Source organism: Dendronephthya gigantea, unplaced genomic scaffold, assembly GCF_004324835.1.
Source record: "Dendronephthya gigantea isolate DGI-Jeju-01 unplaced genomic scaffold, DenGig_1.0 000082F, whole genome shotgun sequence".
Taxonomy (NCBI): Eukaryota; Metazoa; Cnidaria; class Anthozoa; order Malacalcyonacea; family Nephtheidae; genus Dendronephthya; species Dendronephthya gigantea.
Genome location: NW_021163092.1, coordinates 771,800 through 789,055, shown reverse-complemented (window position 1 = coordinate 789,055; position 17,256 = coordinate 771,800). Strand labels below are relative to the sequence as shown.

The 17,256-nt window shown below is 35.4% G+C and overlaps 2 protein-coding genes across 2 annotated transcripts; both read left to right on the top strand.

Annotated features, from left to right (window-relative positions):
- Positions 1–11,863: 11,863 nt before the first annotated feature.
- Positions 11,864–12,966, top strand: LOC114532953 (caspase-3-like). Its single transcript, XM_028554543.1, has one exon. It carries the CDS (start codon positions 11,927–11,929, stop codon positions 12,695–12,697), a length of 771 nt encoding a protein of 256 aa, XP_028410344.1. The 5' UTR covers positions 11,864–11,926; the 3' UTR covers positions 12,698–12,966.
- A 1,357-nt stretch (positions 12,967–14,323) lies between these two features.
- Positions 14,324–15,777, top strand: LOC114532957 (caspase-3-like). The gene is made up of 2 exons (XM_028554545.1): positions 14,324–14,392; positions 14,799–15,777. The coding sequence occupies exon 2, from the start codon at positions 14,801–14,803 to the stop codon at positions 15,620–15,622; it is 822 nt and encodes a 273-aa protein (XP_028410346.1). The 5' UTR covers positions 14,324–14,392; positions 14,799–14,800; the 3' UTR covers positions 15,623–15,777.
- Positions 15,778–17,256: the final 1,479 nt, after the last annotated feature.

Below are 17,256 nucleotides of genomic sequence, written 5' to 3'. Positions count from 1 at the left end.
GAATGATTTTGTGTAAACAAGGCTTTAATTACGCCAAGGTATATCAGTCCATATTATGTAAATTTGTAGTCACGTCTGTATCAAAACAGACGCTATTTTTTATTTGTTAATTTTTCAAGCATGCACTTGATACAAAATCCCATACAAATTAAATCCTGCATTTTCGGGAATAGGTAAAAAGACAAGGTATTATAAGGCAGTAGAGATTGTTCATGCTTCGGACATGAATGAATGTACCAAACCATTGAATTGATATAGAAGCGTATGCTACTCACTGTTTCTTACGGCAAGCAAAGATGTCGTGACGAGTATATATATTATTATACCATCATCCAAATCTTAATCCCTATACATGCTGAGTGGCTACTAGAGAAGACGCGTGAAATAATTTTTGTTACATACCTGCAGCAGTTGCATGTGGTACATGCACGAGAAGAACATATGTCACTTGAAGAATTTTTTGTTTCGCTATTCTTCACCACATACAGAGCAATGAAGGTTATTGACAAAAGGAACAACACTACAACTGAGATGAACAAAACCACGCGTACTTTTGAAGGCTTTCGTGTTTCAGGCTCTTCTAGCACACCCCATGGAAAGTTTGCCATTGCAATTGAGCGTTATTAATTTGAGCGTACCGTTATAAAGTTGAACTTTCGATTTTAACGCCAGGAATTCATGCATTAATAATGACAGGGAGAGGAATGTCTGTGTTGACACAAAAAACACCTGCAACTTTCGGTCTATTTTCCTAATATCCTATAAATTTCTTGGTATTATATGCAATATGCACAACGTAAACAAAGTGATGTCTTTCTCGAAGTTCTTTTTCGAAATAATGACTGGCTAAATTTGAAAATGTGCAGTCAATGTTGCATGAGGAAGCAAAATATTTCATTCCGAAGTAGCTGCGCTCGCGTTCGCCCAAATGAAGTTAGCAAATAAAGTTTCCGCTGGCATGTAGCGTTAAATTCATGCAAACCACATGCATAGTCGTCCTAACAACTACTATATTAGCATCGCTTCTGACCATATTTGATTTTGTGATTAACTAGCTTATAAATGGCTTTTGAGGTGATTGCCCCATATATATGATTACATTTGCATGGAATTTCATACATATTACACAACATATGCAATTCTAATTAGATTTCGAGTATCTATCTATATATAAATCATATATAAAATATATATCGTTATATATATATATATATATATATATATATATAATATATATATATATAATAATATTATATATATAATATATTATATATATATATAATATATATATATATATATATATATTATATTAATATATATATATATATATACATATATAAACGATATTTATGTATTTATTATATGGATTAGGTATTTTACTGGGAACTAAAAGACTCGTAGAACTCATACTTCGTCCAGGGTACGGTGCCGGTATTTTCCGCATGTCACGTTTATGGTTTACATAGCGAATTTTCTTTCATTGTTGTGAAAACACAAGTGATGTTTGGTTCGTATATTAGAATAACGTTGGAAACACAAACGAAAACACGTTTAAAAAATACATAAAATACGATAAATAAAATTTATTCTGCTTTATGTTCTCCTGTCAAAAACAATACCTCCCTCGTTCCGAAATATAGTAAAGTAGCAAAAATATAGTGTTATTATATTCTGTCAGCACACGACATTTAAAAGAATATAGGAGATCGAAGTGTGAGCGAAGCATTTGTTTACATGTGATCGAAGCGCTTGTAACGAACTTGTTCCCCGCCCCACCTGCTGATATGGAAATACCGAATACAGTTACAGTTTTTATCTACTGCATATTTCTTGAACGGTTGTCTTTTGAATAATAGAGAGCTTTAGATTTGATTATGGTTCCGCCACCGCTACGAGTTTCGGCATATTGACGTGATATTCGTGGTACTTCCGGAAAAAACAGAAGTGAGAGAACTGTTCTCCTTGACCGTGCAAGGCTCTGATTAGGTGTATTCTTGAAGTTCTAAGCGTTGATATTTTCTGAGATATTTCACAATAAAACATGCCTTCATTATTGTGTTCGCCGAGGCTTATCTGCATGTCCGGAACTATATATAGGTGGCGTATGCATGCAACGTTTGTTTCGTTTCATGATGAGGAATATCGTAGCCGTAGCGGGAGCCCTATATAGTCACATTCGTTTCATTATAGAAACGGGAAACTCGTCTATAATGTGACAGACGGGTTTCTCGTCCGAATTTACCCGCCTAACTTTTCCGTCTAAACAGAAAGTTGTCGTCTTAAATTAGAAACACGAAACTCGTCTTAAATTCGCATTTAGACGGATAAATGAAACAAGTTTCTGAAATATCAACACGGTCAAGGACGGAAAAAGGCTAAGAGAAAACAAAACAAACAAATACAAGAGAAAACATACGCCGAAAATAAACATCTTGTAAACTCAAGATATGAGTTGTTAAAAAACAAGACAAAATATTCACCTTGAATTTGTATTATTGTATTTTTCACCGATAAACCAATAGCAATCTTATAATCAACATATAGCTTATACTATAGCAAGACGAATGCCATTGGTAAATTTGGGTAAAATACAATAGACACGTGACGAGAAAGGAAACATTTTTTTACATAAACTTGGACAATAACATAGTTAAATCAACTTTCCCGTCTAAGATGAGTTTCCCGAGTCTAATATAAATTCGGCTATCGCAACACTGTGGTGTCAAGTAGACATAAATTGCTTACGAATCTAAGGTGAATATGAGGATGAAAATACCGAACGGTTTGGTGCCTGCCCGCATTACTCATACCGCGCCCGACATACTATCGCGACAATCTTTTGGATAAAGCGTTTGGTTACCGTCTAAACGTTTCGACTACTCGTATATACAATTCGTTTGCCTAAAAACGCTCAGGTTGATGCAAGTTGATATAAACAGGATGGAGCAATGTTGTGCTGCCCACAAAGCCCCACATTGTTCAAAGTTGTTATCAATATTGAACAATACTGTTGAAACTGAATCGGGTGTAACAATATTGTTCAATATTGATAACAACACTGAACAATGTGGGCAGCACAGCATTGCTCCATCCTGTTTATATCAACTTGCATCAACTTGATCGTTTTTACGCGTGTAGTCCAACACTCGTGGTCCGCGCGCGTACACGCGCTACTCAGTGATTAACATATATATTAATTTATCCTAAGGTTGGCAACTTTATCACCAATTATCAATAAAATATCACATACATACATGTCAAACCTCGATAAAAACTGAAAAACTAGCAAAAAATACTACAAAATTGATAAATATAAATGAACTTGGATATATTTTCTAAATTCCGACATAGTTTTTAGCTTCAAAATGTATTGGAAAATACGGAAATTTGTTCATTTAAAATAAAGTTTTTGAAAATATCTTGTCAAAATATTCTTGTCGATAGGCGGGATCCAATTTACCCTACATTAGGTCACGTTCGGAGAAAATCCCGAGTCAATCCTATTTATCCTATTGGCTGCTGAAAAGTCGGAAAATTTCCGAAGATTGCTCCATGAGAGAGCAAGCCAATAGGATTGACTCCGGATATCTCCGAAGGTGACGTAATGTAGGGTAAATTGGATCCCGCCTATCGAAAAGAAAATTTCGACAATATATTTTCAAAAACTTTATCTTAAATGAACAAATTTCCGTATTTCCCAATACATTCTGAAGCTAAAGACTGTTGGAATTTAGAAAATATATCCAAGTTCATTTATATTTATTAATTTTGCAGTATTTTGTGGTAGTTTTTCAGTTTTTATCGAGGTTTGACATGTATGTATGTGATATATTATTGATAATTGGTGATAAAGTTGTAAAATTGGTGATAAATGAATATATGCTAATCACTGAGTAGCGTGTACGCGCGCGGACCACGAGTGTTGGGCTACCTATGTATATAATTTATTCGAATACATTTTAAATTTGGTTATAAACTGATGAATAAAAGGAGTGGAAAAACGTAACTTTTCGATCTTTGCTACAAAGCAAAAAGAGTGGAGTCCGCAATCTTCTTCACACATCAGGTAATAATCATATAGTTATTACGACTAATCACATAGTTGTAGCTCGAACTTAATCTGCATGTCATCAGGTTGGCAAGCTAGGCTGATAAACTAGGGCTGACTGGAAGAAAGCAAATTATTTATTTTATTTTCAATATTAAAGGGGCTGCTACTAATTTTCTTCTTCCACTTTGGATTATATTGAGCTCTATTATAAATTATCATCAAGATTCATGCATACTAGAATAATAAAAAAAAAGAGTAAATTAAGTTGGCTCGATGCAGTATATTTATTTACGCTCTTGCGGGTGGAAACATTAATAGCCTTGCGATATTTGTCAAGTTTTATTTTCGAACGCACTGCCAAAACCAGCGAGAAACATAAACGTAAATGCTACTTTCAACATCAGAACAGCATGCGCGACGCGTGTTTGTTTCACGCGGGATGCGTGTTTTGGACCCCGCGCGTGTAATTGCACACATCATTAAAAAATTCCATCTTTGCTAAAAAAGCGCGCTATATTTCGTTATTTCGTACGCAGTAGCGTAGCCAGCCAGTCGATTTGTCCCGCTATGCTAATATTTTAGCGTTCACTGACTGTGAAATCAATAGATTTCTAAAGACATGAATAATTACAATAACTTGAAATTTACATAGCGGGACAAAATCGTCAGGCTGGCTACGCCACTGTTCGTACGGGGACCTATGCTGAAATTTTGCATGCTGTATTGTACTTCATATGAAATATGTCTCGCATAATGCAAAAAAAACTATAATGGCAGAAAAAAATTATCGAAAAAATGTCATTTTTGCATTTTTTATATTTTGCTAATTGTTAGTTCTTCTTCTAAGTAAAATAATGCACGAAAAAAACTATCCTAGGCAATTGGTCACTTTGGAGTGAATTTTGTCTCCATAGCAACGGACGATCTGTTAAACACTAAACGGACGATCTGTTAAAAATATTCGCAGACCAAAGGATATATATGATCTCATATTACCTCATTAGACGTAAATGGGAGTAATAAAAACCTTTGGTTTCAAATGCAGTCGAAAATTCTGCAGTTTCAAGTGACGTTTTAAATTCCAGTGTTGATCAGCTGGATATCGATGCCCGCTAGAGTTAATTTGTTTTTTTTTGCGTGGTTGCAAATATGCCGATTGTACATATTACGTAACTGTGCCTCGCTCCTGAAAAAGTGGAATCGCTTCCCACTTTTCATCAGTTCACGCAGATAAATTTACCTATATATAGTGGGTGGAAAACGGCCTTTAGTCATCTTCATACAGGATTAGTCACTTCTTTAGAGATCATTATATATAGCAATTACTATTTAAATACAATCGAGTTTATATATGTAAATGAATCCCCACTGTGCTGTTTATTCGTATATACTGTTTATGTCTCTACATTTTAACGTAGATAAAAATTTTTTGTGATACGTGTGTTTTGCAGTTTGTTCAAACAGATTACCCCGATGGGACAAAGTATCCAGTAAGAATGCGCTAGCCTTATGGCCTACGCATGTGAACCCAAGTCATTAAGTCTTCTGTATTTTATGTTTACTTGTGTATTGTTAGATCATCCACAGGACGTTTTAAAAAGAGTGACTTGACTTTGTGTTAAGTTCCTTGCTATTGTTTACGATTTAATGACCTTGGCAATCAAAACTCTAAAAACCTGAATCGTGATTATCTAAGAACCCCAGCATGTCTTGTGTTCTTTGTACTTGCCTCCAAATTTTTTCTAAAGGCCCCCTAATTATAAACACCTTTGAGAACTAAACTGTGCTTCAGTTACGTTCTTACTCGAGCCTATCATATGCAACGTGTATACGACAAATAAATCTCTACATCCATGAATCAAAGGCAATACGCGAATCAGAAGCGATCGATTTTGCAAGAAATTCATTGACTGGCCGTCTGATCCACAATCATGGAATTTAACGCCGAACAGATAAAGTCGGAAGCTCTTCAAATCAATAAAGGTTTTGCATTGATGGTAATCAATAAAAAGTTCAAACAGTTTGCGTTCCGTTACTGTGCTGATGCCGATAGAAAAAACATTAAAACATTTTGTGAGAACGCTGGGCTTACTATAAACGATACTAAGGGTCTTAAAACAGATGATCTCACGGCGGACGAAATTGAAGATCTTTTCAAGACAATATCTAAGACAGATTCGTGACGAGTATATATTATTATACCATCATCCAAATCTTAATCCCTATACATGCTGAGTGGCTACTAGAGAAGACGCGTGAAATAATTTTTGTTACATACCTGCAGCAGTTGTGGTACATGCACGAGAAGAACATATGTCACTTGAAGAATTTTTTGTTTCGCTATTCTTCACCACATACAGAGCAATGAAGGTTATTGACAAAAGGAACAACACTACAACTGAGATGAACAAAACCACGCGTACTTTTGAAGGCTTTCGTGTTTCAGGCTCTTCTAGCACACCCCATGGAAAGTTTGCCATTGCAATTGAGCGTTATTAATTTGAGCGTACCGTTATAAAGTTGAACTTTCGATTTTAACGCCAGGAATTCATGCATTAATAATGACAGGGAGAGGAATGTCTGTGTTGACACAAAAAACACCTGCAACTTTCGGTCTATTTTCCTAATATCCTATAAATTTCTTGGTATTATATGCAATATGCACAACGTAAACAAAGTGATGTCTTTCTCGAAGTTCTTTTTCGAAATAATGACTGGCTAAATTTGAAAATGTGCAGTCAATGTTGCATGAGGAAGCAAAATATTTCATTCCGAAGTAGCTGCGCTCGCGTTCGCCCAAATGAAGTTAGCAAATAAAGTTTCCGCTGGCATGTAGCGTTAAATTCATGCAAACCACATGCATAGTCGTCCTAACAACTACTATATTAGCATCGCTTCTGACCATATTTGATTTTGTGATTAACTAGCTTATAAATGGCTTTTTGCCAGGTGATTGCCCCATATATATATGATTACATTTGCATGGAATTTCATACATATTACACAACATATGCAATTCTAATTAGATTTCGAGTATCTATCTATATATATAAATCATATATAAAATATATATAAATATCGTTTATATATATATATATATATATATATATATATATATATATATATATATATATATATATATATATATATGTATATATATATATATATATATATATATATATATATATATATATATATATATATATATATATATATATATATATATATATGTATAAAAACGATATTTATGTATTTATTATATGGATTAGGTATTTTACTGGGAACTAAAAGACTCGTAGAACTCATACTTCGTCCAGGGTACGGTGCCGGTATTTTCCGCATGTCACGTTTATGGTTTACATAGCGAATTTTCTTTCATTGTTGTGAAAACACAAGTGATGTTTGGTTCGTATATTAGAATAAATTAACGTTGGAAACACAAACGAAAACACGTTTAAAAAATACATAAAATACGATAAATAAAATTTATTCTGCTTTATGTTCTCCTGTCAAAAACAATACCTCCCTCGTTCCGAAATAGTAAAAGCAAAAATATAGTGTTATTATATTCTGTCAGCACACGACATTTAAAAGAATATAGGAGATCGAAGTGTGAGCGAAGCATTTGTTTACATGTGATCGAAGCGCTTGTAACGAACTTGTTCCCCGCCCCACCTGCTGATATGGAAATACCGAATACAGTTACAGTTTTTATCTACTGCATATTTCTTGAACGGTTGTCTTTTGAATAATAGAGAGCTTTAGATTTGATTATGGTTCCGCCACCGCTACGAGTTTCGGCATATTGACATATTCGTGGTACTTCCGGAAAAAACAGAAGTGAGAGAACTGTTCTCCTTGACCGTGCAAGGCTCTGATTAGGTGTATTCTTGAAGTTCTAAGCGTTGATATTTTCTGAAATATTTCACAATAAAACATGCCTTCATTATTGTGTTCGCCGAGGCTTATCTGCATGTCCGGAACTATATATAGGTGGCGTATGCATGCAACGTTTGTTTCGTTTCATGATGAGGAATATCGTAGCCGTAGCGGGAGCCCTATATAGTCACATTCGTTTCATTATAGAAACGGGAAACTCGTCTATAATGTGACAGACGGGTTTCTCGTCCGAATTTACCCGCCTAACTTTTCCGTCTAAACAGAAAGTTGTCGTCTTAAATTAGAAACACGAAACTCGTCTTAAATTCGCATTTAGACGGATAAATGAAACAAGTTTCTGAAATATCAACACGGTCAAGGACGGAAAAAGGCTAAGAGAAAACAAAACAAACAAATACAGAGAAAACATACGCCGAAAATAAACATCTTGTAAACTCAAGATATGAGTTGTTAAAAAACAAGACAAAATATTCACCTTGAATTTGTATTATTGTATTTTTCACCGATAAACCAATAGCAATCTTATAATCAACATATAGCTTATACTATAGCAAGACGAATGCCATTGGTAAATTTGGGTAAAATACAATAGACACGTGACGAGAAAGGAAACATTTTTTTACATAAACTTGGACAATAACATAGTTAAATCAACTTTCCCGTCTAAGATGAGTTTCCCGAGTCTAATATAAATTCGGCTATCGCAACACTGTGGTGTCAAGTAGACATAAATTGCTTACGAATCTAAGGTGAATATGAGGATGAAAATACCGAACGGTTTGGTGCCTGCCCGCATTACTCATACCGCGCCCGACATACTATCGCGACAATCTTTTGGATAAAGCGTTTGGTTACCGTCTAAACGTTTCGACTACTCGTATATACAATTCGTTTGCCTAAAAACGCTCAGGTTGATGCAAGTTGATATAAACAGGATGGAGCAATGTTGTGCTGCCCACAAAGCCCCACATTGTTCAAAGTTGTTATCAATATTGAACAATACTGTTGAAACTGAATCGGGTGTAACAATATTGTTCAATATTGATAACAACACTGAACAATGTGGGCAGCACAGCATTGCTCCATCCTGTTTATATCAACTTGCATCAACTTGATCGTTTTTACGCGTGTAGTCCAACACTCGTGGTCCGCGCGCGTACACGCGCTACTCAGTGATTAACATATATATTAATTTATCCTAAGGTTGGCAACTTTATCACCAATTATCAATAAAATATCACATACATACATGTCAAACCTCGATAAAAACTGAAAAACTAGCAAAAAATACTACAAAATTGATAAATATAAATGAACTTGGATATATTTTCTAAATTCCGACATAGTTTTTAGCTTCAAAATGTATTGGAAAATACGGAAATTTGTTCATTTAAAATAAAGTTTTTGAAAATATCTTGTCAAAATATTCTTGTCGATAGGCGGGATCCAATTTACCCTACATTAGGTCACGTTCGGAGAAAATCCCGAGTCAATCCTATTTATCCTATTGGCTGCTGAAAAGTCGGAAAATTTCCGAAGATTGCTCCATGAGAGAGCAAGCCAATAGGATTGACTCCGGATATCTCCGAAGGTGACGTAATGTAGGGTAAATTGGATCCCGCCTATCGAAAAGAAAATTTCGACAATATATTTTCAAAAACTTTATCTTAAATGAACAAATTTCCGTATTTCCCAATACATTCTGAAGCTAAAGACTGTTGGAATTTAGAAAATATATCCAAGTTCATTTATATTTATTAATTTTGCAGTATTTTGTGGTAGTTTTTCAGTTTTTATCGAGGTTTGACATGTATGTATGTGATATATTATTGATAATTGGTGATAAAGTTGTAAAATTGGTGATAAATGAATATATGCTAATCACTGAGTAGCGTGTACGCGCGCGGACCACGAGTGTTGGGCTACCTATGTATATAATTTATTCGAATACATTTTAAATTTGGTTATAAACTGATGAATAAAAAAAAAACGTAACGTAACTTTTCGATCTTTGCTACAAAGCAAAAAGAGTGGAGTCCGCAATCTTCTTCACACATCAGGTAATAATCATATAGTTATTACGACTAATCACATAGTTGTAGCTCGAACTTAATCTGCATGTCATCAGGTTGGCAAGCTAGGCTGATAAACTAGGGCTGACTGGAAGAAAGCAAATTATTTATTTTATTTTCAATATTAAAGGGGCTGCTACTAATTTTCTTCTTCCACTTTGGATTATATTGAGCTCTATTATAAATTATGTGTATCAAGATTCATGCATACTAGAATAATAAAAAAAAAGAGTAAATTAAGTTGGCTCGATGCAGTATATTTATTTACGCTCTTGCGGGTGGAAACATTAATAGCCTTGCGATATTTGTCAAGTTTTATTTTCGAACGCACTGCCAAAACCAGCGAGAAACATAAACGTAAATGCTACTTTCAACATCAGAACAGCATGCGCGACGCGTGTTTGTTTCACGCGGGATGCGTGTTTTGGACCCCGCGCGTGTAATTGCACACATCATTAAAAAATTCCATCTTTGCTAAAAAAGCGCGCTATATTTCGTTATTTCGTACGCAGTAGCGTAGCCAGCCAGTCGATTTGTCCCGCTATGCTAATATTTTAGCGTTCACTGACTGTGAAATCAATAGATTTCTAAAGACATGAATAATTACAATAACTTGAAATTTACATAGCGGGACAAAATCGTCAGGCTGGCTACGCCACTGTTCGTACGGGGACCTATGCTGAAATTTTGCATGCTGTATTGTACTTCATATGAAATATGTCTCGCATAATGCAAAAAAAACTATAATGGCAAAAAAATTATCGAAAAAATGTCATTTTTGCATTTTTTATATTTTGCTAATTGTTAGTTCTTCTTCTAAGTAAAATAATGCACGAAAAAAACTATCCTAGGCAATTGGTCACTTTGGAGTGAATTTTGTCTCCATAGCAACGGACGATCTGTTAAACACTAAACGGACGATCTGTTAAAAATATTCGCAGACCAAAGGATATATATGATCTCATATTACCTCATTAGACGTAAATGGGAGTAATAAAACCTTTGGTTTCAAATGCAGTCGAAAATTCTGCAGTTTCAAGTGACGTTTTAAATTCCAGTGTTGATCAGCTGGATATCGATGCCCGCTAGAGTTAATTTGTTTTTTTTTGCGTGGTTGCAAATATGCCGATTGTACATATTACGTAACTGTGCCTCGCTCCTGAAAAAGTGGAATCGCTTCCCACTTTTCATCAGTTCACGCAGATAAATTTACCTATATATAGTGGGTGGAAAACGGCCTTTAGTCATCTTCATACAGGATTAGTCACTTCTTTAGAGATCATTATATATAGCAATTACTATTTAAATACAATCGAGTTTATATATGTAAATGAATCCCCACTGTGCTGTTTATTCGTATATACTGTTTATGTCTCTACATTTTAACGTAGATAAAATTTTTTGTGATACGTGTGTTTTGCAGTTTGTTCAAACAGATTACCCCGATGGGACAAAGTATCCAGTAAGAATGCGCTAGCCTTATGGCCTACGCATGTGAACCCAAGTCATTAAGTCTTCTGTATTTTATGTTTACTTGTGTATTGTTAGATCATCCACAGGACGTTTTAAAAAGAGTGACTTGACTTTGTGTTAAGTTCCTTGCTATTGTTTACGATTTAATGACCTTGGCAATCAAAACTCTAAAAACCTGAATCGTGATTATCTAAGAACCCCAGCATGTCTTGTGTTCTTTGTACTTGCCTCCAAATTTTTTCTAAAGGCCCCCTAATTATAAACACCTTTGAGAACTAAACTGTGCTTCAGTTACGTTCTTACTCGAGCCTATCATATGCAACGTGTATACGACAAATAAATCTCTACATCCATGAATCAAAGGCAATACGCGAATCAGAAGCGATCGATTTTGCAAGAAATTCATTGACTGGCCGTCTGATCCACAATCATGGAATTTAACGCCGAACAGATAAAGTCGGAAGCTCTTCAAATCAATAAAGGTTTTGCATTGATGGTAATCAATAAAAAGTTCAAACAGTTTGCGTTCCGTTACTGTGCTGATGCCGATAGAAAAAACATTAAAACATTTTGTGAGAACGCTGGGCTTACTATAAACGATACTAAGGGTCTTAAAACAGATGATCTCACGGCGGACGAAATTGAAGATCTTTTCAAGACAATATCTAAGACAGATTTCAGCTCCTACGATGCATTCGTCTGTTTCATATCAAGTCACGGGGACCCTGGAGAAATCTTAGGAGTAGATGGCGGCTCCATTACCGTTAAAGAAATTATTCGTCCGATCAATCGGTGCTCTTCCTTAGAAGGCAAGCCCAAACTTTTCTTCATCCAAAGTGGCAGAGGATACAAGAAGCATACCGATATATCTCAAGCCAAACGCAGGGTTGTAGCCGATTCCCTTGGGTTCCCCTCCATCACTATATCCATTCCGATTGAAGCTGATATATTGGTTGCGTATTCAAGTTTAAATGGGTACGAATTGTACAGAAAAGCGAGCGAAGGATCCTGGTTTATCACTGCGTTAACACAGGTTTTAAGCAACCATGCAAGAGATATGAATTTGACCGACATGCTGGCAATAGTTCTCAAAATGGTTTCCGGTACCCAGCACTGTGGCAGGAAACAGACGCCGCTTTTTATGAGCACCTTAAGAAAAACTGTTTGGTTTAAAGTCTTAGACTGCATCGAATCAGGTTAACCTAATTATAATATAACGTAATATACAATAATTGTAACAACTAGATTTGCCTCCTGTATGCAATTGACCATTGCTCGCGTTTAGGCATTATAAATTCTATGAATACATGTTTGTTTGAAATCAGCAACAAGTAATATTTTTTGGGTTTTATGTTTATTAACTTTGGAGTTTTATGTATATACTGTAATTTATATAAAATTATACCCTCAATCTTATGTATAGCATCCTGTATAGGAAAATCTACAAAATAAAATCTTCCTCTTGAAGTAAAGGACTATCCAGAAATATTCAATTTTTGTTTTATCTATAATTCACCGTACTTCTGCATGTTGTAAAGGATTTTAGTCGATTTTATTCAAACAGTGTTGCATTGGCTTTAGTGTGTATTTGCAGCCCATGTGGATTGCATTGAAAATATCCAGCTGGAAACTTCACAAATTAAAAACAATTAAACCATAACTTTATATAATTAACAAACGTTTGTTACGAACGTGTTAGAACGTGTTAACAAACATGTTATATAATTAACAAACGTTTGTGCAACGAGGTCTGCTTCGTTGTTTAAATCCAAATATCATTAAAAAGACTTGACTGAAGACATCAATGATTCAAAACCAATTAAATAAGAAGATACATACATACATACATACGTACACGAAAACTTTCATTAATTTTTGCACACTATTAATCTATTCCTGCAGCAACTAAAAGCAGCTTCCTATATATTGTACCTACAAGGCTATGTAGAACAAATTCTTAAATCACACAAAGTTTGTTTACATGCAGATATCACTAGTGTATTTAAGATAATATGAGGCCTAAATGACTAGCTTAGCGATAGGTTTGAAGATCTGAAAAATAGTTGTGTTTATCTCGATCAGGATATATAACCCTTTTACAGAGATGAAGTTGTATCCCATGCATGGAGTGTCTCTGAATGCACGGTTGTTGTAAATAGATCGTAAAGTTACACAATGATAACTCGCGTGCATATGCATATCTGTTGTGTATGAAAAAATTAACATTTCATGAACAACGCCACTGATGGCACTAGGAGAGCTTCTAATTGGTAACGCGAGCTTAGCCATGCAGCTATCAGTGGGTTACATATTGCATGAACTTATCATCGTGACAAGCGATATATCTTTTTCATCATATATGTCTACTTTGGCTACGGTATAGCAAACCTCATTTCTTTCACAGTTCCAAATCCACATGTGAAATCATGTAGATTTTTCGTAAGGGAAAAACACAATATTTCAACAAACACTAGGTATTGCTGTAACCTTCCAACTTATTAATTTTTGCCATGGAATTACGTTTCCTTTGTAAACATTTTCTGCATTGACAGCACATGCAGCGATAGAATTCAGCCCATTGACAGCCTGAAATATGTCTTCAAAATTTTGGGTTAATCCATATGCTGAACTAGGTAAAATGCGCGTATGTTTCTAGTGAGAAGCGTTGCACCACGTATGTATCATTTTGGGTCTCTTGCTTTTTATCTCGAAACCATTAATCTCTACATATTAACATGACTTCATGAAAACGTGTTGATCAATCATATTTCATAACTCCTGCAGTCAGCTATAATGAAACCTTCTTGCATTTTGAACAACAACTACAGCGGCCGATGTTGTTGGAGATAAAATGTTCTAATCTTAACGCAGAATAAACACTGAACGTCAAAGACAGGTATGAAATATATTAAATATCCATGCAAATCTTGATCTTTGGTACAATTGCTGTACCTATAGGCAATACGTGTACTAAACAAATAAAATATGTCTTGCCATTACATCAGTATTTCTTTGCTTTACTAGCTAAGACCTGGTAAAAAACGGTAATAAATTTTCATGAAATTTTTATTAAAGTTGAAGACATTATTTGTTTTTTAAAGTCGATGTTAACGGACATGCAATAAAATGTATATTTGACCGGGGCCAAATTGGTCCGGCACCGGATTTTTTGTTGTCTGTTCGAGCGCGCAAATAGAGAGCGCTGAAATACCACAATTATGTCAAACATGCATCTCCTGTTAATGTGTTAAAAAGTATTTAGAATCGTGAATGGAATTTGTAGTTTTTTTATTTACTTTCAGAAATGAAAACGCGATCGGAAGCAAAAAAAGAAAAGACGAAACTGATAGCAGAACCTGAAATCCGTAAGGTATTTGCGTTGTCGCTCATCAATGAAAATTTCACAGAGAAGCGTCTTGGTGCTGACGCTGACAGGAAAAATATCAATCAATTTTGCCGAAAAGCCAATTTTTCGGTGAATAAACTCAGCGATTTAAAGCTCTGCAACACCGAAAACCTGAAAACAGATAACCTCACCGGAGAAGAGATTGGGGATCTTTTCAAAACCATTTTAACTGAGGGAGATTTCAGCTCCTACGATGCATTCGTATGTTTCATATCAAGTCATGGAAACCCGGACGGAATTGTAGGGGTTGACGGTAATACACATAGCTTTGAAAAGATTTTTAAACGTTTAAGTAGGTGTAATAGTTTAGTAGGAAAACCAAAGCTTCTCTTCGCCCAAAATTGCAGAGGAGAGAAACGGGATTATGGCGTTACCAGGCCTATGTTGAGGACTCAGTCTGATCACGTGCATTCAAATTCTCTAACCATTCCCAAAGAAGCTGATATATTGGTTGCTTATTCAAGTGTCGATGGATACGAGTCGTACAGGGATACGAAGGAGGGGTCATGGTTTATCACTGCATTGACGCAAGTTTTCAACGCACATTTCAAAGAGCTGCAGGTGACGGACATGCTTGCCATAGTCAATGAAGCGGTTGCCAGCAGGGAACATGCGCAGGGCTGGAAGCAAATGCCGTGTTTTTCGAGTACTTTGAGAAGGTCGGTCATTTTTAAAACTGTGGATCCCATCAGGAAAACAAAGAAAAGAAAATTAGTTTAAATTAGAAATACATGTTTTGAGTACAATTACATAAACTTTAAACTAATAAAAGCGAATCTATATTTCATTTAAGTTTGGCTAGAATATGCGTTGCTCTAGAATTTCACAACATGAATATAAAAACGTAGCAGTGTGGAAGCGATCGATAGTGTGATACGATCCATAAACACATTTGGACGCACGCCAAAGTGTTTTAAACACGTGTCAATAATGTACGTTGCTGTATACTTTTATTAATATTTTGCATAATGATACTGAATTATGTTAGGCTTGATACATTTCATTTAATGCATTTAAACTGTTTCCCGCGTTTGTGGTGAACAACTTTGTATACTTATCTGTTTTATAATGAATATATAGCTGCTGTCTCGTGCATTTAATTTATTGTAAAGTTATTGCAACTCATCTGCTCCAAAAATAGCGACGCAAAGAAAACCTCAGACAAGAGCTGTGTACTTACTTAATTGCGTGATTTTTAAAAATAATAGGCTCAGCTTAAAATATTCAAGTTCTAAAACAACGGCGCATCGAGACTCGTTGTGTCTAACTACCTGATACTAACAATCATGTGCATGTGCTTGTTTTGTTTCCTGAAGACTTATTTCAATATTTCAAAATCATCTCATGCCTCGTTAAATCTAAGGTAACCGGACTCATGTGAAGTTATTGTGAACAGCCCCCTAACAATTGTAGCAATTATAGGGAGTTTTGGCAGCGACTACGAGTACGAGATTCGTCATTTTCGCGCGTTGTTTGCATACACCATCAGCCAACACTCGTAGTCGCCGAGCTTTTGAGTACAAGTTTTTTGACAAATTTCCTACTCAAAAGTCCGGCGACTACGAGTTTTGACTGATGGCGTAAGCAAACAACGCGTACTCGTTGTCGTACTCGTAGTCACTGCATGCTAAATTCCTTAGGAATTATTAATAGGTCTAAAATTTTGGTGATACATCTTGAAGTTCGGTCATCAGGGGACTAGACCCAGTACCCTGCTCGAATTGGAAATGGCAAATTGCCTCTAAACGGACTAACGTATTGACGTTCTCTTTCGTTGCTATGGCTCGTTTACACTACACCAAATGACCAGATTGCTTCCGGAGAGGGTCAAATTTTGTGGCTATTAAAAGGCAGTAAAAAAATCTACTAACCATTGCCCTTTGGCAAGTGAATCCGGTGTAGTGTAAAAAAAACGCGTTCTCTAACCCCATTCGAGACGTAGTAAAACTCTAGTCAACTAGATGATTGTCTGTGAATTCACCTGACACATCTCCATACAAGTAAATTTCCAATAAAAATTGAAATACAAAACATCAAGCAACGATAGTAAACTGCAGCCCCAATGCCACGTAATTTCCGCTTTTTTCTTTAAAATTGATACACATTTTAAAACTGAGCGCTCCAACTGTAAAATGTACATTTTTAAAGAAAATACAGGATATTTACACGCGGCCGAAATTTTAGTCTTTTAATGAATAAAAACAGGTGCAAGAGCTATTTCGCCATTAACTCGGCAAATGCGCAATCACTTAGACCATGCGTGACTGGCTTATGATTACAAAATTTTTAACAACGAACAACGGGCCTGAATTTGACAAAATTAAAATTTTTGCACATAAGTATCCTGTAACTGT

Coding starts and splice junctions, on each gene's coding strand:
- LOC114532953 (XM_028554543.1), top strand. CDS start 11,927: ATGGAATTTAACGCCGAACAGATAAAGTCGGAAGCTCTTCAAATCAAT.
- LOC114532957 (XM_028554545.1), top strand. CDS start 14,801: ATGAAAACGCGATCGGAAGCAAAAAAAGAAAAGACGAAACTGATAGCA.